General features: G+C 40.2%; 2 protein-coding genes across 6 annotated transcripts in view; one reads left to right on the top strand and one right to left on the bottom strand.

Annotated features, from left to right (window-relative positions):
- The window catches only part of LOC118100437 (zinc transporter ZIP11), a 123149-nt gene extending 107215 nt beyond the window's left edge, over nucleotides 1-15934 (top strand). For all 4 annotated transcript variants that reach the window (XM_035145550.2, XM_047338272.1, XM_047338271.1 and 1 more), the window contains exons 7-10: nucleotides 13561-13630; nucleotides 14574-14672; nucleotides 14767-14925; nucleotides 15028-15934. In XM_035145550.2, the coding sequence (XP_035001441.1) occupies nucleotides 13561-13630; nucleotides 14574-14672; nucleotides 14767-14925; nucleotides 15028-15106 (407 nt within the window). In that variant the 3' untranslated portion in view covers nucleotides 15107-15934. The remainder of the gene's footprint in view (nucleotides 1-13560; nucleotides 13631-14573; nucleotides 14673-14766; nucleotides 14926-15027) is intronic.
- A 1248-nt stretch (nucleotides 15935-17182) lies between these two features.
- Nucleotides 17183-21095, bottom strand: LOC118100438 (ankyrin repeat and SOCS box protein 12). 2 transcript variants are annotated; one of them, XM_035145554.1, is made up of 3 exons: nucleotides 21026-21095; nucleotides 18741-19511; nucleotides 17183-17498 (listed from the first exon to the last, which is right to left on the bottom strand). In XM_035145554.1, exons 2-3 carry the CDS (start codon nucleotides 19501-19503, stop codon nucleotides 17347-17349), a joined length of 915 nt encoding a protein of 304 aa, XP_035001445.1. In that variant the 5' UTR covers nucleotides 19504-19511; nucleotides 21026-21095; the 3' UTR covers nucleotides 17183-17346. The 2 variants fall into 2 exon arrangements, with proteins under 2 accessions (XP_035001445.1, XP_035001446.1); XM_035145555.1 differs by having other exon boundaries at nucleotides 21030-21088.
- Between the last annotated feature and the right edge of the window lie 1021 nt (nucleotides 21096-22116).

Below are 22116 nucleotides of genomic sequence, written 5' to 3'. Positions count from 1 at the left end.
GATCATTTTGCAGGAGAGTTTCAACTCCCCTGCAAACCCCTTTTTGTCCATTACTGACCACATGCTATAATTTCCCAAGGGTTAAAATGCCGTCTGGAACAATCAGTTAAATTGCAGAGAATCACACTGATCGCTTCTTTCTGCATCGCCCCCTGTAGTGTTAATCAAGCTGGAATGGGGCATTTATTTGCAGCGTAGAAACAAAATGTTAAGTTCCTGATAATGTTACTTAAAAAGTGTTATTTTACTTTTATTACTGTGGTTACAAGCAAATAACAGCCTAGTTTTTTATATATGTTGAGTAAGGGATTTTCTTTTCATATTTCCGAATACACAAAAGTAGGATTAGCTGGTGTGTTCTGGTTTTTCTAACAAAGAAGCTCATTTAATTAATGTAGATATTGCAAATGACACAACATGCCCGTAGACGTAGGAGGTTAAAGTTGCTATGGAAACATATGAAGCACTGCAGGTAGTTGAGAAATCCTAAGCTGAACTGAAAACACTGCAGCTGGTGCATGAGCTGTAACAATAAGATACACAGCATGCAGGTAACAAATATAGCATCATAACCAAGTTACATTTCATTTTGCTGAGTGTGTGTGGAGCATCGACAACAAAGCACATGCTGCACTGAATCTAGTTTAACAGCTCAGGTTGTTTGGTAGGGACGTCACTGAATGGAAACACTCTTTTATTCCTCACATGGATTTAGTGGTTAGATTATTTATTGTGACACATCCTGACAAATACTGTGGGTTTTCAAGGAAACGTACCCTGCATTATTGAACACTACATCAATCAGTCAGTCCCTGGAAGCTTATTAGACTCATCACCTGTCAATCACACATCAGACGTGACGCCCAAGAGGAGCAGCGTTCCATATTTCCAGTCTGTCAGCCATGAAACGACAGCTCACAACTAAATGTTTGATTGAAGAAATGGAGTTGATAACATCTATATGAGCTGATAATTAACACCAGAACTCCAGAGTTTCATGTAGCTTAAATGTTTGTATGGATTTTTTTTTTTACCCCTCTTGTGAAAGAGCTTGGGCTGAGTTGAGAGCCAAGTGGATGTGGGCCTGTAAAGCCCACTCAGACAGTGTGTTCAGAATCGGCAGCACAAGTACATGTGCTGTGATCTTGAGCTGATTTGCAGTATTCCCTCCATCTCTCACCCGTATGTTTTTTAATAAAGTGTCGCTTCAATATATTATCCTACCTGCATTGTTTTCATCTCAGTGTGAGATGCTCTTGAGACATTACAATATGTCTCATGGGCAAGACATTTATGTGTAGAGCACATTTCAGAAGCTAGACAATTCAGTGCTTTACACAAAGATATAAGTGCTTTACATAAGATAAAATGGCGTCACGACAAATAAAAGCAACATAAGACAGTCATTTAGAAAGAAATGAAAAAGAAATAGATACAGAATTCAAAATACATAAATAAACAAATAACATAATAAGAAATTAGGAGGGCGCTCGGAAAGTGCATACCTCCACCAAAGTTGTTGCATTTTCTCGCCATGTCAAAGCAATTTGATAATGAACTGACTTTATCTTACACTTCCCATAATGACTTAAAGATCTCTAACTTGGTAGTTTGCTCTGTTGCTCCATTGTATAGCTGTGTGCAGTGTTATTTGCAGCACGCTCTGTCACACATTTAGGTTGTCGTCCATAAAGTTTTTCCCTCCACGCAGACAGTCAGACCTCTCAGTTTCAGGTGCAGTTGTGGCCATATACCCACAAGCAGCATGCAATGCATCTCTCTCTTTCTCTCTCTTATGCAAGATCTTTTGCTCTTTCCTCTGTGTGCCTGTCACTCGGAATCTGTCACACATGAGAGTGACGTTTGTGTGTGTGTGTGGCAAAGCCTCCGTGCTACCGCCATAGATGGAATGAAGTCTCCTGGAAACCATGCAAAGAAAGTGAGACAAATTTCCCAGAACTACCCATTTGTTCTGATCCGCACCAAACTTTTTATGGATTCTCCTCTGACCCAAACCACATCCTTCCACCAAGTTTCATGGTAATCCATCCAAATGTTTTATGATTGTTTCACATGAGCACAGATGTCACTGCTTGTTCCTTAATAAATGCAGCATGTATTTGCAAGTACTGTATGTACTTAATTTAATATTATCCTGGGGAGTGCAATGCAAAGTAATACTAAACTACTTATGGCAGCAGACAAAAGAAAAACAATTAAAAGCGATTGCTTTGTTATTGTGTGCATTTAAAAAATTTACAATATTACTGCAGATTTAGGTTTAGTTTTTCTCAATTATTTTGATATATTGAAAGAAACAAAATATGTCACACAGCATAGATGAAAAGTATTTTCTCATTTTCCAAACAGCAAATGCATGTACCAAAAGGTGCCCAAAACTATTCATAAAGCCTCATACTATTGTCTAAATGAACAACAATGAAACAACAAACTGGCCTCAGTCAAAAGAGCAAAGTGAGGAAACATCAACTTAACAAAAACTCTTCTATTTAGTTTCAGAACCTGTGTTATATGTTTTGCAAAAAAAAAAAAATTCTGTGTGACTATATAGAGGGACGAGTGTGAGCGGAACTATGAATCATCAAAGGTTTAGCAAATGCATTTAAAGCTGTGATTACTTAAGCCTGATCAATATGGATGGGTGGATGGATGGATGGAACCTTTATGATAAAAACAAATCATCAATTTTTAAGAGCAGAGCACTAAGGACAGAGAACAACTTGCTCACATCAAAGTGTAGCCCTTATGATGAATGATTTTCTGTGTCAGACTTGATTAATTTCCGTTCGTTCCATCAGTCACAGGATCGTTATGTTCATCATGTGAAATGATTCTTTGCTCCAGGAAGTGTGGATAAATAGAGAATTAGGGCCCATGTGTCGTGTGTAAGAGGCGATTAGATGATGGCGCCTGTGTCACCAGGAAGTAGTCCTTTGATGAAAACATCCCTTTACCGCTCACTGCATACACCTCACTTCTCATAATTGTTCACGTATACGATTCACAGATTAGCTCTTGTATAAAAATAATCTGATAAATTGAGCACACATTTATCTGTGATGCACCAACTGGGTGCACTTCCTGCTTGTTTGAAAAGTGCATCAGCTCGGTCATTGTATTTAGCAAATTCACAGCATCTTCACATCAGATACTCTAAAAATACCTGTTGACCGACTCATTTAGTAACTTGTGTCACACCTCCTATGTGGAAAGGTTATCGGGTACTGTCACTTGCTGTGAACTACTTCATTTTAACATCCTGTATGCATTTTTGGGATTACCTTTATATTGGTGTTTTGTATGTATAGCAGTTCAATTCAGTTAGAAATGTTACATAAACACGTCAAGATATATATAACATCCAAGTTAACAGTGCCCTCAAGTACAATAAAGCATAGTATTGTAGTAGTACAACAGAAGATAGATGTATGTGAATGTACTTAGGATTTCTGTGGGCTCTTCAAGTCAAAAAAATCAAAAATTCCATCATTGTCTAAATGAACCAACAACAAACTGGCCTCAGTCAAAAGAGCAAAGTGAGGAAACATCATCTTAACAAAAACTCTCCTATTTAGTTTCAGAACTTGTGTTATATGTTTTGCAAAAAAAAAATTCTGTGTGATTATACTTTAGGGACGAGTGGAAGTGGAACTATGAATCAAAGGTTTAGCAAATGCATTTAAAGCTGTGATTACTTAAGCCTGATCAAGATGGATGGGTGGGTGGGTGGGTGGGTGGATGGATGGATGGATGGATGGGTGGGTGGGTGGGTGGATGGATGGAACCCTTATGATAAAAAAATGCTGAAGTGCATTAAATTGACAGAGAAATAGTACAAATGCGCAAATAATTGAGAAACTAGAGTATGATCATATTTTGAATGTCCTGCATTTGTTCGGAAATGATCACATGTTTTTCTTCACTGCCTTCATCTGATGGTTTGATGAAATGTGGAAATACAGAGTTTTTTCAAGAGCAGAGCACTAAGGACAGAGAACAACTTGCTCACATCAAAGTGTAGCCCTTATGATGAATGATTTTCTGTGTCAGACTTGATTGATTTCCATTTGTTCCATCAGTCACAGGATCGTTATGTTCATTGTGTGAAATGATTCTTTGCTCCAGGAAGTGTGGATAAATAGAGAATTAGGGCCCATGTGTCGTGTGTAAGAGGCGATTAGATGATGGCGCCTGTGTCACCAGGAAGTAGTCCTTTGATGAAAACATCCCTTTACCGCTCACTGCATACACCTCACTTCTCATAATTGTTCACGTATACGATTCACAGATTAGCTCTTGTATAACAATGATCTGATAAGTTGAGCACGAGCACACATTTATCTGTGATGCACCAACTGGGTGCACTTCCTGCTTGTTTGAAAGGTGCATCAGCTCGGTCATTGTATTTAGCAAATTCACAGCATCTTCACATCAGATACTCTAAAAATACCTGTTGACCGACTCATTTAGTAACTTGTGTCAAAACCTCCGATGTGGAAAAGTTATCAGGTCTACTGTCACTTGCTGTGAACTACTTCATTTTAACATACTGTATACAGTATATGAATTTCTGGGTTTACTTTTATCTTGGGTTTTGTATGACTGTCACCACAGGTGGATGTATAGCAGTTCAATTCAGTTAGAAATGCTCCGTAAACACGTCAAGATATATATAACATCCAACAACAGTGCCCTCATGTACAATAAAGCATAGTATTGTAGTAGTACAACAGAAGTATAGATGTATGTGCATGTACTTAGGGTTTCTGTGGGGTCTTCAAGTCTAAAAAAAATCTAAAACTCAATCATTGCAATTTTAAATTTAATTTCATTTACCTCTTTTAAATTAAGACCTATCTATTAAGACCTAATGCAAACATACATTTAGATAGGTGAATAGCTTATTTTGCTTAATTTTGTCAATGTCCATTTAATTCTGTTGTGCTTTAAAATTAATTTTTATTTTAAATGTTTTCGGTGGCATGCAAGGTTTGTAATGTCTCTGAGTTGTAGTCCTTTCTCAACGATACAAGTATTGGCACACTGTGATAAAACTACAAACAACCCCAACATGGAGCTGATACAAACACCTTTGAGCAAGACTATGGATACCTAGTGTCGCTGTAGTTTGCAAGATAATGTAGCATTTTGAGGGTTATTCTCTGCGAGGCTACTTCACCTTATCTTAAATTAAGGAATTGAGTGTAAGCAATTCTGGCAACTTTGATATTGCTTCATACATGTCATATTTGAAAAAGCTCTGAAATTTCAATCATTATGGTCTCAAAAGATTTAAATTTGAACTTTTTAAAACCTGCAGAAACCTTGGTGCTATACATGAACAGCACAGAAGAGGGGGAAGGGAGAAGACAAAAGCTTTTTCATTATTTCTTATGTATTACATTGGCTGCACACAAGTACATGCATATGTTTCATGCAAGGACAACAGAAGCCCCTGGTGAAAACCCAACTTTGTAGTTTCTACACATACTGTACATTAGTATATTTAAAAAAATTTAAAGTCAGCAAACAGCCTTGTTTCTGTTGATAATTCTGCCGTTTGTGGTGTAGAACCTAAAATACACCTAAAAAGCCTCTCTGATGTTTTCTGGTTTTAATTATCCGATCTGGACGGCTTTATTCTTTTTTATTCTTTTTGTCCATATTTGCACAAAGTTTGAATTTCAAAGGAACGTGCTTTTTCATAAATGCTCTATTTATTGAATCCATCCATTATCTATACTGCTTATCCTTATAGGATTCCAAAAATAATGGTAGAATTGTAATGATGATAATAACATTGATAAATCAGCTTCTTTCTTCTTTCTAAAGGAGACATTGTGTTTTTTACCCTGTTCTGGTGTAATGTGTTATTGCAAAGACACAAATTGCAGCAGACGAGACCTCTTAGGCTTCTTTGAAGTGCATCTTCACCAGTAATCGTGTAATTTTACATCAGCTATAAATGCTAAGAACCATAGGTCCTTTCTCGTATAGTGGCTGCACTAAGTGATAATCCCAGTGGGTGATTCAGGATGATGGAAGAACAAACACAAGGTGCATAATAACGTGTGCCGCTCATCAGAGAGGCTCCCGATGCTCCGTGACACTGTGTTACACCGGGACAGGGCCATGACAAGAGTTTGGTGACGGTCCATCAAACTGTGCAGGAGATTGATGGCTGCCCTTTCTCACCACCATTTGGGTTGATCCTTGTTAGTGTGATGGATGGAGCAAGGTCATTGACAGCTCCTGCTAACAGATACCTTGAGCAAAATAAGAGGCAACCAAGGATATCAACACATTTTTGCTTTAATTGTAATATTATGATAAAGTAAACTATTTCCCAAGGAGTTCAGAATGTTGAAGCCATTTTTTATATTCTTGTCCAGATAACCTTGACCGAGCAGTGTACTCGACTTCACAAGGAGAATTGTCACTTTCTCTGGTCCTATCTCTCCATTGTGTGGATTAACTGCTTCTTTTTCCCACATAAAAACTAAATGGTTTTGGATCATCAGTCAGACAGATAAAGCAGTGTTAAAATGTCACATTGGGCTCTAAAATTGTATCATGAGCAAATATCATTATTCCCTGACATTTTATTCCAAAAGAAAGAATTAGACGAGGAAGTGACTGACTGCATACAAATAGATATTAAAATAGAGACTCTATTAACTGGGAGAAATAACATTTAAAGGAGACATATGCTTTTTCATTTTTTCTCTTTTCTCTAGATATGTAGGTGTTATGTCTTTGTAAAAGTTCTGTAAAGTTAGAAATCTTCAAGTCTGTAGTAAAAGGAGCTCCTCTCTCCCACAGAAAACACTGCTTCTAAAGATCCTGAAACACCTCGTCAATGCGTCGATACTGCCCTGTGATCTATGTTTGCATAATGCACATCTAGCGGCTCAAGTCTGACACTCACGCCCCCTAACAAGGCCAAGTGTCAAGAACCCTAAATGGACAGAATTCACCAAAGCCTGTTTGGCATGGGTTTGGAACATGGTTAGGTTATTGGACTCCTCAGCTATGGTAACTGCAGCAGTGGGAGGGGTTAAAAGTGGATGTTTTGATGAACCCAGTTGGTTCTGTTGCTGTTGGTGAAGTCAAGTGATCAAACACTCAAAGATTTGTGCAGCAAACAAATTCGATCCCATTTAGCTCGTCCCTATGATTCCTACACAGGCAAAGGGGAAGCGGAGGCTGACATTTCCTTCATGTGCTGAAAATGGTTGACCAATCAGAACAGAGTTGACCAACTGGCCAATCAGAGCAGACTGGGTTTTATCGGGAGGGGGCCCTTAAAGAGACAGGAGCTGAAACCAAGAGTTTCAGACAAGAGGCTGAAAAGAGGAGCTGCAGCAATGGACAGTATGAGGAAATTCATGTGTTTTTTTAACATTAGAGCATGTAACCCTTTTCAAGTACAAACCCGAATTAGAATTATGAACCTTAATATGAGCAGTAAAAGTAAAGGAGCTGGTTTGACTAAGTTTCCATAAAATCTTGCGGCCTAAATTTAAGCATTCAAATAATGGTCTCAAAAATAGGCCAGGTTTAAAAAAAAAAGAAGTAAAACAGCAGCTCACATGATAAATTCCATATTATTAGTATGTCAACATTCTTTCTAAAATAAACACATAAACTAGTTTCCCCCCACTGATTCCAATAGAAAATAGGAAGACTGATTTTCCATCAGGACCAAAGTAGAAACACTCACACAAGATATTTTCATCAGGACATTTTTGGAGTTACTCTTTATATCTTGGTATGTGATGAGACCCCACTAAATAATTTCTTCAGATGTTGAAATTGCAGGAGATTAAGTCTTGGGTTTCATTGAGAAATGGGTACGTTGTGATCCGGTCGATTATAGAACATTATGAGATGTGAGCTTTCCGTCCCAGACGGGGGATAAAAAGCCAAGGAAAGAGCGATGAGAGGAATCTTTGATGAAACATAAGATGAAAGATTTTTGCTTTAAAAAAAAAAAGCAAGTAAGTTTTAAAAATTGTTACGCAAAACCTCAGTTCTGCAGGAGGAGGAGGAGTAGAGGCAGCTGAGAGAGGGAAGGTGCAGCCATGGAAGGAGTAAGGAGGAGGTTGAGGAGTAGAGATTAAAGAAGAAGTGTGATAGAAATGAGTGGCTTCTATGACAGTGTGCTGTCAGCAGCGGCATCGTCACACCCGCTTAAAAGAGCATAGCATAGTACATTAAGCAGGAATCGGATAGGACCGGCAGCTGTGCACATGCGAGCACACAAGAAACACACACTCATGCATTGTTGCCCAAAAGTAACTTGAGTTTCCTCTGGGGAGTGAAGAAAAAAATGAAAATATAAACATACACATTTGGCAATATTAAACGTCTCCCTCATTTCCTCCACCAGAGAATGAAGAGAATCAGACTCTGGAGAATCAGCTCGACCAGTTGTCCCTCTTTGTATTTCACCACTGGAGTTTCTTTGAGCTGCTCAGAAATATTCTCTCTCTCTCCAATTAACGTTTGGTCACAATTCACAACAGATCATTTTCATTTTCATCCAACAAATCAGTGACCAGTTGTTCACATACAGTATCCTTGATTTGTAGCGACCCACCCTTTCCAGGCTGGATTTACAGTTGTATGAAGAAACATGTTAATGTCTCTGCGGGTTTAGGGGTAGCTGTAGGACTCTCAAGCCTCAACGGGTTGGGGTAAGCGGAGAAAAATGAGGGAGAGAGGAAAGACACTAGGAGCAGTTGAAACTTGACCACATGTGCCATTCTGCGTGCCAAAATGTCAAGAAAAGACGGGCCAACATCTAACAGGCAGGGATGCTGCATGGTGCCACAGCTCGACCAGCCTCTATATGTTCTCTGTCCATGTGTCGTGCTGTGTCACCATGTCCTGCTTTCACTTTCACCGCATCTTGCCACAGGCACAGTGAGCAAAACAGGGGTGCTGAGTTTAAGGAATCGACTCAAGACTATGCCACTCTCCAAGAGCATGAAGACGGCCGACCAAAATATCTGACATTTCAAAAGTTCACTCGACCGTCCTAGGGCCAGACGGGGGCATCTGATTGCTCCTCGCTACCCCCTGAACTCTGCACGACAAACAATGCATGATGAAGCAACTGGTCAAAATCTGGCTCCAATGGCACAATGTATTCCCAGTTTAGTTTATTTGGATTAAACTAATTGCTGAAAGTAAAGTAATGTGATGCAAATGCAGATAATTCTGTACAACCAGTCATTGACACAGGAGGAAAGATGAATACACACACTTGATAAGTTGCAGAGGCGTCACAGCAGACACTGATACCTGTTCCTCCTACTGCTGCCCTGTCACCCGTCACCGCTGTCAGTTCTGTCTGAGTAAAGCAACTAAAGCTGGCTGGGGTTTTGGTTTTCTTCAATAATGTAAAAATCCATCATATATTCATGTAATGGCCGTGCGCGCCCTCCAGCAAAGACACTAAAACATGAGTCTCCTGAGTAAATGCTGACAGGCGTGTGGGTGTTTAGTGCTCCCTTGCTGACTCTTAACTCTGCTTTGGAAGAAAAGGCTTGTAGCTCAGTGGACTCGCAAAGCCCTCCCCAAACCCCCCCGTTCACATTTCCAGCTGTGTAGCCGTACGAGACTAAACGTTTTATTCTTGAGAAGAGCAGAGGATATATTATTTTCCACAGTTCAATCAGACAGCAGCATCAGGTCAACTCGTGATACCATTTTCTTGATATATATGGAATTTAAAAAACAGGATAATTCATCATTGAGGTCTTCTTGCATCTTTAAAATAAGGTCCCATTTTAAAAACATCTCAGCTGCCCCCAGCTTTGTTCTAGTTTTGAGCAAACACCAGACAATAGAACTCTCTCTCTCTCTAAGCTCATGTTTAATTCAAGCTCAGTTGAAGGTGTTCCAGCGCAGATAGTTCCTATTGGCCCCTGTGGCTTTTCAGCCAGTGGTGGAGGATTGAGATGGATTGTAACTGGGACCCACAGTGTAACTGAAGGGTGTTTTTTTCATATCATCGCCACAGTATGTTCGCCTCTCACGGGCTGTAGTGAAGTTGATTAGAGGCGGTGTGCATTGTTATCAGATGTAATGACAGCCCTTAGATTTTGATGAAGTGGCCCCTGGGCTCCAGGAATGTGCAGCTGCTGCAGGGGCGCCGGGATACTGATCTCTTACTCTGTTGCCGATGTCGTCTCTCCGCTCTGTCTTTCATCTCCCTTTTGCTTCCTCTGACTACTCTTATTCTCTCTTTACTCTATCTTTAGCTTTGTCACTTGGTCTAAGGCTTGAAGTCGGCTATAAATATTGCAGGCAGTGAGTGAGATAGAAAATAAGACAGAGAGGGCCATGATACAGTGGACGAATAGAAAACTCTGTGATGAGTTGGAGCAATTTCCATAAAGCCATTTAAACTGATGAAACTTGAAGAGCACTCGGGGAGCACGTATCTCCACTAAGGCTGATTGGGCACTTTATCACCATATTGCATATACCGTACAAGTATTGAGATCAGAGACATGTATCATATTTTGAATGAAACGCAGGCAAATATCCATTTGCTGATATGCAGTGGTTGAAAGGAACAAACCAATAGATTAGAACAGTATGGTGGTTTGTTTATCTCAAAATGTCAAACAACTAACTTGAAAATATAAGACAAATATCAATATAGTAGCCTATCCAGACCACTAAATGCCAGGACACTACAGTATGAAGCTGTACATCTTCTGGTCCTGCAATAACAATGAAAACATTTTAAAAACAAATCAATGGATACTATCAACAGAAACACTAGAGCGCTTTTACTTTGAAACCTGAAGAGGAAGTATTGCAAATACACACAGGAGACGCATCCGAGATGTTCGGGGGGGCAGTGTGGCCGCTCTGACCTGATAACCTTGCCACTTAAATAAAAAACAAGTTAAAAACATATTTACAACAACACAACCCATTCCAACATCATTTACTTTTTCTTCCAGATATCAATACAAGAAAATCAGCAAAACATTTAAAAAGCATAATGTTGAAAAAATGATTTAGGCTGCCAAAAAAGGGAATCGCTAAATGTTAATTAAGATTCCAGTTTGCCTCTAAAGCTCGCCATGTGACATCAGTAACCACAGGCTGCCTGGTAATTTAACAGGACCTGATTTTAATGGTATCTGACCATCCTGAAGTAGCCATATTGCTTCAGTGCACAAAGGCATGAATCTGTCTGTAGCAACATCTGCTTCCAAGATATATATTAACTGTGATCTTATGAATATTTACAGTATCACTGTCTAATAGACTCATTTATATGTAATGACCTGAGCAGGTGGACAGCAGGAAATGTAATGTATGGGGAAAGATGGGTGTTCAAAACTGCTGCGCCAGAGCGGCACCTGGTTCGGTTTTCTGCTCCCTGTAGAAAACAAAATGTAGAAGAGAAGAAAAGTAGAGAAACATCTTTGCTTTTCTGAGTTGAACGACACCAGTCTGACAGTAAAACTTTAATAAAGCTTGGACGTTTTATGGTTTGCTCTACTGCTGTGGGTTCGCGATGAAATGTGTCAACATTGTAACAACCGTGTGCTAACAAATAGGATAGAGCTGCAAAACTCAGAACGAACTCATTGGCAACAAAACGTGTTTTATTGGGTGTAACATGTGATTCCAAAGTCCGGTGCTGGCTTTTATCTTGTTTTTGACAGTAGCCGTGGGGGAAAGAAGATCAGGAAATTAGCATGTTTTAGCATTGTGATAACATGGCTGCTCATGGCATAACCGGACGTGACTGCTTGTCAGCGTTTGAAGTCGGTGCCATTCTGGTCCTCTGCTTCTTTTGATTGAAATGCAAAGCAGCCTGTAGATCCAACTGCTCAAACACACACTAACACACACTCACACGTATACGTCCCTCTCAAACACACAGCTCCACACTGTGACCTTTTCGCTTTGAGTTTGAATGATGTTTACTTTAAGTATGCATGACAGGCATTTCAAATGAGACAAACGGAGTATCAGAGGAGAGGGATGCTGCTCAGGGTGTATAGAGTGTGTAAACAGAGAACAGGGACCGGCTCTATACAGCCTGCACAATGTCAAAAACCTCTCTTATAACCTTCTTTCCACCAAATCAGCTGCTCTTCTTGAACCAGCTCAGTTCAGGGAACCAAGGTGCCACTCAGAAGCGACCCACATTTCCACCAGTGTGGAGCCGAACCATTGGAATCAAGGATGTGTCATTAACGGAGGATGTTTGCCCATCGCACAACAAAAGTTAACTTAGCAGTCGTAGCAAGAGGGTGGATTCCATTGATCACCTATAGTAGGGCTGTCACCTTTTCCAAAAATCAAGTTGAAACTAATTTGACCTGACACATGTATTCGAATAGCTTCCCCGTGTGCACAGACAGAGTATTTGACATCTCTCCCTTCATCTGCGCACCGCTAACAGGTGAGCCCGCAGATTTGTTGTCATGGTAAAAGACGTCAATCAGCACCATCTGTATTTGTGACTTTGTTGTCTACGATAGAAGACACTTCCACACGCCACTTCACAGATGCTTTAGTGTCGTGATTGTACGCTCAGGGCAGATTTGCACTTTGGCACCTTAACAACGTAGCATTACGGACTTATTGATAGGTCAAGAGGATATGCAATAGGTCAAACTAACAGATGGTTCTGCTGCGCTTCTAGACTGTGTTTGGAATTTGAACAGGTCATTACAGGTCAAATTTGAACCCCCACTCTTGAATGAATGTTAGAATTTCTAATAAAGAGGGACTTACCAACTGTGCTGATCTTACAGATACTGTATCAGTTGGCAGACAACTCTTTTCACTAGTTTTTCATGTGCCTTCTTCACTTCATCCTCTCTTTCCAACCAGTAGAATATAACACGGCCATTGACATTATCACTGTTTGCACTTGAAAACCTGCTTTTTTTCCCAATTCCAGCTGAAAACTGAGTTTCAGGTGTCCAAACCTATTTATTCTTGGTGAAAATCCCCCAAACGTATCCAACTCGGGGGATTGGGTGTGCAAACTGAAACTGAACCTGTTATTACCATGTTAGTGAAAAAGGGGAATCAGTGCAGCTTTCTTGGCTCAGCACTCTTGAAGAAGCCGTCCAAAGTATATGATATCAGTTGAATCCTGAGCAAACACTGTTGTGAAGAAAGAAAATCAAAAGACAACAAGCAACTATTTTGTGTTTACTCACAGTGAAGCATCAGTAGTTCAGCAAATATGATACCATCCCACAGGGTCTGCCTCTGCAGATATATTTTACGGGGATGAAACTTTAGTTGTAGGTTTATCTGACCATAGAAGGCAAGAGCAACTCAAAGTATACAGTGTAAACCTCGAGCCATGATCCCCTTGGACTGAGTTCCAAGGGGATGGAAGATAAGTTCACCATCTTCCATCTGAAAGAACATCGCAATAGTCTTCCCTTCTTTATTTATCTTACATGCTTATTTTCTTACTTCTATTCTTTGCCCACAAAGTTCTGAGACTGTTTTCTGTGTTTTTTGTTTTATCCACAGAGGGCTTGGCTGTGGGAGTTGCATTTGGAGCCATTGGAAAGACCTCATCTGCAACTTTTGAGAGCGCCAGGTAAAACGGGCAACCAAACATGAAGCAGAACAAATATCACTTTTCTACACTGGCAAGTAAGAACTGATATGGCCAGTGAATGGTGGCAAATGCTGCCGACCATTGAAAAACAGCAAATAATATGTTCTCCATCACAGCGGGACACAAAACTATAAATCCGTGATTGTTGTGTCACTGGAGTCACTGGTATCCTCAAGATAGCTAAAGTAAAGTTGAAATGTTTTGTTTCAAATTAACATTCATCATGGCTGGGATTAGATATTAATTATCAAAATGGTAAACATGTGATGAGGGGTTTCATAACTGTGCTGTGTGCTCCTGATATCTAGTGGTCACATTGTGGTATTGCAGAGAGCAGTGGCACTTGGTAAATCTGGTCGTCACAGGTGGAGCTTTGGCCTGATCCCATTTTCCAACCCACCAAGTCCATGGGTGTGTTCGGAAAGTCCAAATAATTCCTGACCACTGTGACTTGACCCCAATGGAAAAGTTATGAGGTCAAGGAAAGATGTGAAGGAGAAGCCGTAAGGAGTTAGGAAAGGAGAAACCACGGTGGAGAGAAAATCCAACTCCACTTACAGTCTGTGTTTTTTACATTAAGCACAAAATGTACAGTACTTTGAGAAAAAACCCACTCAAAAACTGTCAGGGGCTCCACAAAGTGAGTTAACTTCATCCTCTGAGGATCGTTGAATTTGTATTTCGTGTCTGTGGTTTAGCATGTTTAAATTTAGGCAGGATTTCATCAGTCCCCCCTATTGAAGTCGTTTGCTGTGTGGTGTGCTCCTGATACCTGGTGGTTAAATGGTGGTACTGCAGAGAGAGGTGCAACCCCCCCCCCAGTGCATGCTGAAGATGGGGATGTGATGAAGTCATTGAGTTGCTAATATTTATTGTAAAAAAATAAATTATCTGACTGCTTATTATTTCCTCTCTCCCTCAGAAATTTGGCCATTGGTATCGGCATCCAGAATTTCCCAGAAGGCTTGGCAGTGAGCCTGCCGCTGCGGGGTTCAGGGGTCTCGGCGTGGAGGTCCTTCTGGTACGAAAAGACGCGTGTCTGTGTCAGAGAACACACCAATTAAACACACAGCTCTGATTGTGCAGGTTCTTGACAGTTAGTGTTTCCCTCTCAGGTATGGCCAGTTAAGCGGCATGGTTGAGCCTGTTGCCGGGTTACTGGGCGCCCTCGCTGTCGTTATGGCAGAACCTCTGTTGCCGTATGCGCTGGCATTTGCTGCCGGGGCGATGGTCTACGTGGTGGTCGATGACATCATACCAGAGGCTCAAGTCAGGTAAAGAAGGAAGATGTGTAAAAGAAGGAGAGAATGTGCACTCCCTTATTAACAGCTCACACTTTTTTTTATGTTTCCTTTTCTCCATCTTGTCGTCACCAGTGGAAACGGGAAGCTGGCCTCCTGGACCTCCATCCTGGGCTTCGTAGTGATGATGTCATTAGACGTGGGCCTGGGCTAAGGTTGCCAGGGTAACCGGTGCAATGTCAACAGGACCCTCAATGGCCACGTTGTCATGACAGTGATGCTGACCTCAGTTTCTTTTTTTGTTTTTTTTTAAAGGGACCAAATGGGGTGTTTTATTCTGAAACACTGTTTGTACGTTTTGTTTGAATTGTTGCTACTTGAAATGTACTAATTCAGAAACAGAACTATTTTGTTAAACACTTAAGGGCAACTGTACTTGAATGATTATCTTTGTGTGGTAATGACTTTATCGATAATGAAAATACTCCTGATTGCAGAGCTGGTGAATGTTTAATGAGAGGATGCTGCTTTTGGAGTTTTACTTTGGCAGAGACTTGGTTTTAAAGCAAGAACTCTGTTAGGAATGTTGTTGTTTTTTTTAAGTTTGCGTCTTCCAGTTTTTGTATTTCCTCATGATGGCAATATTTGAAGTCTGGTTTTTGATTTGATCATGTGTGGGACCGTGAATGAAAATTTGTTTTTTTCTTCTTTAATTCTGCAAGACAGTATGATGTGCTGAAATATGAAGTTCTTTATGGGACTTGTTTAAGCTCCATGTTCTACATCCGACCATTTGTTACTGTGTATATATGACAATTATTTGACTCACTCTGTCGTATTTTAAGCCATTTACTTTGTCCTCTTTTACAACAATCTCAAACAATATTCTCCCTTTTAACCATCTCCTGCCATCTACAGGTCAGTCTGAAGAATCACACGTTGTGGCCTTCGTCTAATTATTTAAATGCTGTTGAAGTTGATGAATTATTACGTGATGAGTATTTATATAATTAAACAGCCAAGTAATTCTCAGTTTTCCTCATGTGATGTTTTTAAGGCCCTGAATGTGTTTTATTCATCTGCCTTTCTACAGACATGTAAAGGACCAGTGTGTAGGGCTTAGTGCCATCTAGTGGTGAATGTGTGGACTGCAACCAGCTGAAAAACCCCTCCCCTACCCCTCCCTTTTCAAGCATGTAGGAAAAATCTACTGTGGAATTGAGGTAATGTCAAAATGCAAAAGGCACTCGCGACAGCCAGGGTTTGGCTTGTCCTCTCTGGGCTGCTGTAGGAATGTGATTCTTAAAGTTTTCTAACACTTGAGAGTGGGGCTGGGCAATTGAAACCGAAAATGTATTGAAACCGACATTTCTAACCTCTAATAGACTAAATACTTCCCCTAATGGTACATTCACAAACTGTTGGGTTTACTCTACATTCATTTTCCAGCGGCGGCCCAGGTACCTTGTATCGTGCCGCATGTCCTCCCTCCTCACCACCGCGGATCCGCGCTCATTTTACATGTTAACAATAAACTCCACCATAAACCCTCATCAGGGGTTATTAGAACATTTACAGGACAGAAGTTGTTTACTTTGTGTGTTTGTTTGATTTGCTCTAGAGTTCATGAGACACGTATTTAAACACACTGAAAAAAACAAGACCAAATGTAACGTGATGCGCAGCAGCCAGGACATCAAGGTTAAAGTTACCGGAACAATCTGGATTCATGATTGGACATCATCAAAATAAATGTGATTGTTTTTGTTTGTATGAAGAGCGACAGACACGACACACACACATACTCCAGCAGAGAGAAGTTTTTTGCGCAGATTAAGAAACAACACAGTGTTTTAACTTCACTGTTTACCCAGGAACATAAATATGAATTCAGTCCATTTTTATGAAGATCAGTTCTACATGTGAGTGATTAGAGAAGAACAGAAGCAGTGTCACTTGTTGACCTGAGTAATGTGCCTCAGGCGTGGGGGGGTCCGATCACGATCCGGTGGGGGCTTAAAATAATCATTCATTAATCGTTATCGTCGTAAAAGTTTGAAATAATAGAGATGCTGATTTGAAGTCATATCACCCAGCCCTACTTAAGAGCAGAAATTTTAGCAGCTTCTTACAAACTGACCCTGATCCAGCTCAAGGAAAGCTGGAGCTTTTAGCACACAGCTTAAACTACCTTGTGATGAACATGTGACTAAGAACAGCAACAAACAGCCTCCTTCAGACGTCTTTCTACAGCTACAGGGTTGAGCACTAACAATGAAACAGAAGCACACACTGTTCATCCTCACATTTAATGGATTAACGCATCAGTCTTAACACAACAGCACATGAACACACGGGTCATTTTAAAAAAGCTGGTTCATAATCTGCATTTAAAAGAAAATCTTTAGCTAAAATTAAACTGAATTGACATGAACAGGCCTCCAGCTCGTGTAGCTACAGAACAGTGGCGGCGAAGGGTTTGTGTTGCAGGAAGCGAATGAGACTCCTTGGCATTTCCAGCTCCTCCAGACAGTGGATCTTGTTGATCTTTTGGAGGTGCTGTCTGACGGCGAGTCGGCACTGTGAAGTCAGAGCTTTAGGATTTCCTGAGGAAACACAGGAGACAACAAGAAGAAGAAAAAAAAAACAGGTTATCACACAGGTAAAACGCAATAGTATCATTAAAACCCAAACAAGATCACACGTTTAAGTTCAGATGCAGATACCATCATCTGAAATGTCTTCAATACTGCCGAGTGTGCAAATCTATGTAACAATCTGATATCAAGTCTTTAAATTATATTAGTATCACCCAGATAAAAGTTAAATGTTCTTTTCTTGCAAACCACTTCTTATTCACAGCAACACTAGCAATAGACCCTACAACAATGAAAGCAAACATCATTTCCATACTGAGTTAGTAGCATACAGCTGTTAAAATACAATATACAAGTTGTTATTTCTTTTAATGCGTTGATATCGAAACTGTACTTGTGTCAGCTCAACGACACAGTTCAAGTATTGGTGCCCGGAAGGTAAATATGGTATCTGAACATCTAACATTTACCAAATAAGAATTGTCTGAGGCATGAATTGTATTTTTTTGTGGTTGTTTGCTATAGTTGCAACATCAACATGTTGATACTGCAGGGTGTTTATTCTTATTTCACCGTCTCTAAGAGGGAGAGTTGGAACAACAGAGCTGTTCTTCAATATCAATGTCCTAACAAGAGAAAAAAATGATTGCCTCTTGCAGCTGTAACTTGATGATCAGTTCCACCCACACCGAGGGAACCATTCTGCCCCAGAGGCTGTTGACTCGGCTTTATTTTACTGATAAATTCTCAACCTTTTCCTGGTGACTTGGTGGGAAGTTTCCCAGGAACAAATATGTAATTTAGTATGAACTTTACCGTTGTTATATTTTTGCCTGAATACAAATTTTACATTGACCTGCACAGCACCAACTATAACTATATATATATAACTATAACTAAACTAACCCTATATGCAAAACTCCTGTTATCCTATTATAAATGACACTTTATATATCGTCCTTTTCAGAAAACCTTCAACAAAATGATTGAGAGCAGACTTCAGGAGTTGTACATGTGCACAGAGGTACTGAACATACCATGATCTGGATGAAAATCACTACGGATATTAAGAACAGACCCCCCCAAAAAATGCAATAAACAATTTCTAAATTTGAGTCTCAAGATTATGTGTAGCTGCTTAACTTCAACAAGTAAACAATGGCCTGTTTCTATTATTCAACCAGCCAGCAGAGTACCATCCACTGTACAGATCAACTGTGAAGAAACACGGACGATTAACATTTTGTTCACCTCTTTCCCGCAGTAGCAGCTCCACAGCCTCATTCTGCTTGGTGGACTTCTCGATGATCAGCGTAGGGAGGTAGACATTTGCACCGAAGTCGATGAGAAGCTGTATGTACTCCACACCACAGCCGTGCCTGAGGCACATCTCCAGCACAGTTTTCGGATGCTTGATCGAACTCAGCAGCTTGGCGTCTGTGCAGTTGTAATCTGGGTCCGCTCCATAGAGGAGCAGCAGTTTGAAACACTCCATATGTCCATAAACGGCAGCCAGGTACAGCGGCCCGCTCGACACCCTGGCGCTGGAGGTCCACAGCAAGACTTTGGAGCGGGAGTTCACCTCTGCGCCATGTTTGAGCAGTTCCGTCAATATCTGCACATCGCCCTCACGAGCAGCTGTAAGGACGGGGGAGCAGTTATTGGATGAGTTCCCATCTGGATTGGCGCCTGCGCCCAGGAGCGCTAAGACACATTCCAGGTATTTCGCACGAACAGCTGCGAAGAGCGGCGTCTGAGCCTTGACATCTACGCAGTCCACCAGAGCACCATGGGCTAGCAGCACCTGCAGACAGCTGAGGTGGCCTTTAGACACTGCAGCGTGCAGGGGCGTGCCAGCGATGCCCCAACCACCTCTGCAGTTGATGACTTTCTTGTAGATTTCTTGGCAGAGCATCTCATCGAGGAGTCTGTCATTGTTTTGTAACACTGCTTGTCTGAGCTGGGAAATCTCACAGCTCTTTTCGACTTCTTCAGATGTCCTCAACTGCAGCATAGAACCTGCTGCAGGGTGCGAACAAAGACACCGAAAATGAATTAGACTTCAAATTACTTTTGTGTTGTCGCTGCAGCTTCTTTTTCTGTTTGAGATGTTGAATAATAATGAACAATGCAGCTCTTAAATCAGGTTGAGGAGTTGCAGGAACATTAAAATTCCGCTCAGCTGTAACACCATCCCGTTAAACGTCTCTCCAACAGCCCACTAGTATATAATGATTCTTCAGGAATTTGAGTTTCAGGTGATTACAAAACAAATGGAAAGATAATTTTGCGTGTAATATTTAATTTCTGCCAAGATCCCTCGTATACACTGGTCCACTGACAATAATTCATAAATTCATTTACCTTCCATTATGCTACAAAGTGTCTATTCTAACCAATGCTGTAAATACCCTTATCTTTCTGATGTTCTTCAATACACGTGGCATCTATTGCATAGTCCATCCTGGGAGAGGGATCCCTCACATGTGGCTCTCTCTGAAGTTTTCTATGTTCTTTTTCCCCTGTTAACAAGTTTTATTTTTTTTAGTTTTTCCTTACTCTTGTTGAGGGTTAAGGTCAGACGATATCACACCTTGTTAAACCCTACTAGACAAATTGTGATTTGTGAATATGATCCTTTGATATAGCCATATCAAAAGGAACAATGTATACTATTCCCAGTTTAAAAAAGAACACAATGTGAAGTGTTTGTAACAGCTACAGTTAATTTGCTAAATATAATATATACATATATCTTTAAAATTGGTAACATTTCCTAAGTTAGTTTATAATGTCATCAAGACTCGCAGAAGGTTTGGTTGATGAACAGATAAACATATCATTACTTATCTGGAGAGGCATCACATTACGAATTAAATGTTGTAACGTAATCAGCTGTTTACAAAGGACCCCCCAACTTCTTCTCAGCTCTCTGCCCACCCTGTTGCAACGCCCCTGCCAAGAGGCTTAGATGCAGTATGAGAGAGCAATAGATTCAGCCCTGTCCGGCCCTTCAAACCAAACCACACTGACAATAATCCACTATTTAACATTTGATGATTTGTTCGCTTCAGTACACAACCGAATAACTCAACCAATACTTGATTTTTAATAAATGAGGTGTCCTGGACAGTTCGGCATGAATGAAATATGTGAATTGGGTAAAATATGAATTACTATACTGATAGTCTCTCTGCACGGTGTTGTCCTGACGGGAGAATGATGCAGAGAGAAAACACATAAACCGCAGCTTGGTGCATTGAGTGTCAGCTGAACCAGGAGAGGACATATCCGCCTAAGGTTCATTATATGTAGAGAACAGTAGCTTTCTATTAGGATCTCTATTCAACACACAGTCACAGCATAACGTCATCTGGGCCAGCGAACAGGAAGGAGCGAAAACAACCACATTCATGTCCAGTTTTAGAGTAAAAATACACATTTCGCTTTACAAACCGCGCGTTTCGTTGCTTGTGACTCAGTTACAGCCTCGTTAAGACGCCATTCTCCTGTTTGTTGGGTTTATGTGAGCTTACCTACGATATGTCCTCGAAAGCTGCTGCCTTCATCTTCCCGTTTCTCCTTCTTCTTCGTCGTTGTGTTTGTGTTGTGTTCAACATTAAATTTAATGTTGCACTGCTGCCTCCTAGTGTTTGAAAATGATATATCAACACCAGGAACATCCTTTACAGTGTTTATTAATAATAATCTAAAACTTCGATTATTTATTAAATAAGCATCAAAGATTATATTATAAAATCCAATGTTTTAAAATAACTATTGAAATATATTTTAATTCATGCTGTCTTAAATGCCAAATTAATAATATGACATTGTTAGATAAATAATCAAAATCCAAATAAAGTGTGTCAAATATGTAAACATACTATTAAATTGATTACAATTTACAAAAAACATATTTAATAACACGATCACCTTTTACTTCATATATTCAGAATTTTACTTTAGGTACTATTTAGGTAGTTAGCATTGTCCTTGAGCATGTTAGCATGCTGACATGAGGACAAAGCACAAAGCTCCACATGAGCCTAACTACAGAGCAACGACCATGATGGAAGACTTGTAGTGTAGTTATAAGATGTTTACTATGTTCACACGTTTACCTGTGAATTAATTTGAAATTTAGGTTTAAAAAATGCATTTCCCACAGACTTGTGGTGTCATAGCCCCATAATGCACCATATTAGGCTACCTAATGTTTTCCTTTCTATTTTTATGTTTATTCATTAGGGACACAATACAAAGAGAAATGCGGAGCAACAACTTAATGAATCACAGCTTTTGCAGCAACTGCTGATTTCCAATACCCATCGAGAAGAGCCTTTAAGACAATAACCATAAAAAGTTTATAAAATACTTTTATTATGGAATTCATAGCTTGTAACCAATTAAACTCTGCTGAATCTCATAATTTGTGGAAAAGTACAATCCAACTGTATCCATGGCAACAGACTGACTGCCCTCAGCTATGTTCGCCTTATCACTGCCTTCAACTTTATCTGTTCCCTCTCCAGGCAACCCGCATGGCATCCTTTCTTCTGGAACTGGGTCTGTTTCTTCTGTGTGTGCGTCACAGAGCCTTTGTTTGGTTACTGATGAGGTCTTG

This window comes from Hippoglossus stenolepis, chromosome 21 (genome assembly GCF_022539355.2).
Source record: "Hippoglossus stenolepis isolate QCI-W04-F060 chromosome 21, HSTE1.2, whole genome shotgun sequence".
In the NCBI taxonomy this organism is placed as follows: domain Eukaryota; kingdom Metazoa; phylum Chordata; class Actinopteri; order Pleuronectiformes; family Pleuronectidae; genus Hippoglossus; species Hippoglossus stenolepis.
Note: the sequence above shows the minus strand (reverse complement) of the source record. Positions and strands in the feature narration are given on the sequence as shown.

Coding starts and splice junctions, on each gene's coding strand:
- LOC118100438 (XM_035145554.1), bottom strand. CDS start 19,503: ATGCTGCAGTTGAGGACATCTGAAGAAGTCGAAAAGAGCTGTGAGATT. Junction 17,499..18,740: donor GCTGCTACTGCGGGAAAGAG/GTGAACAAAATG, acceptor GTGTTTCCTCAG/GAAATCCTAAAGCTCTGACT.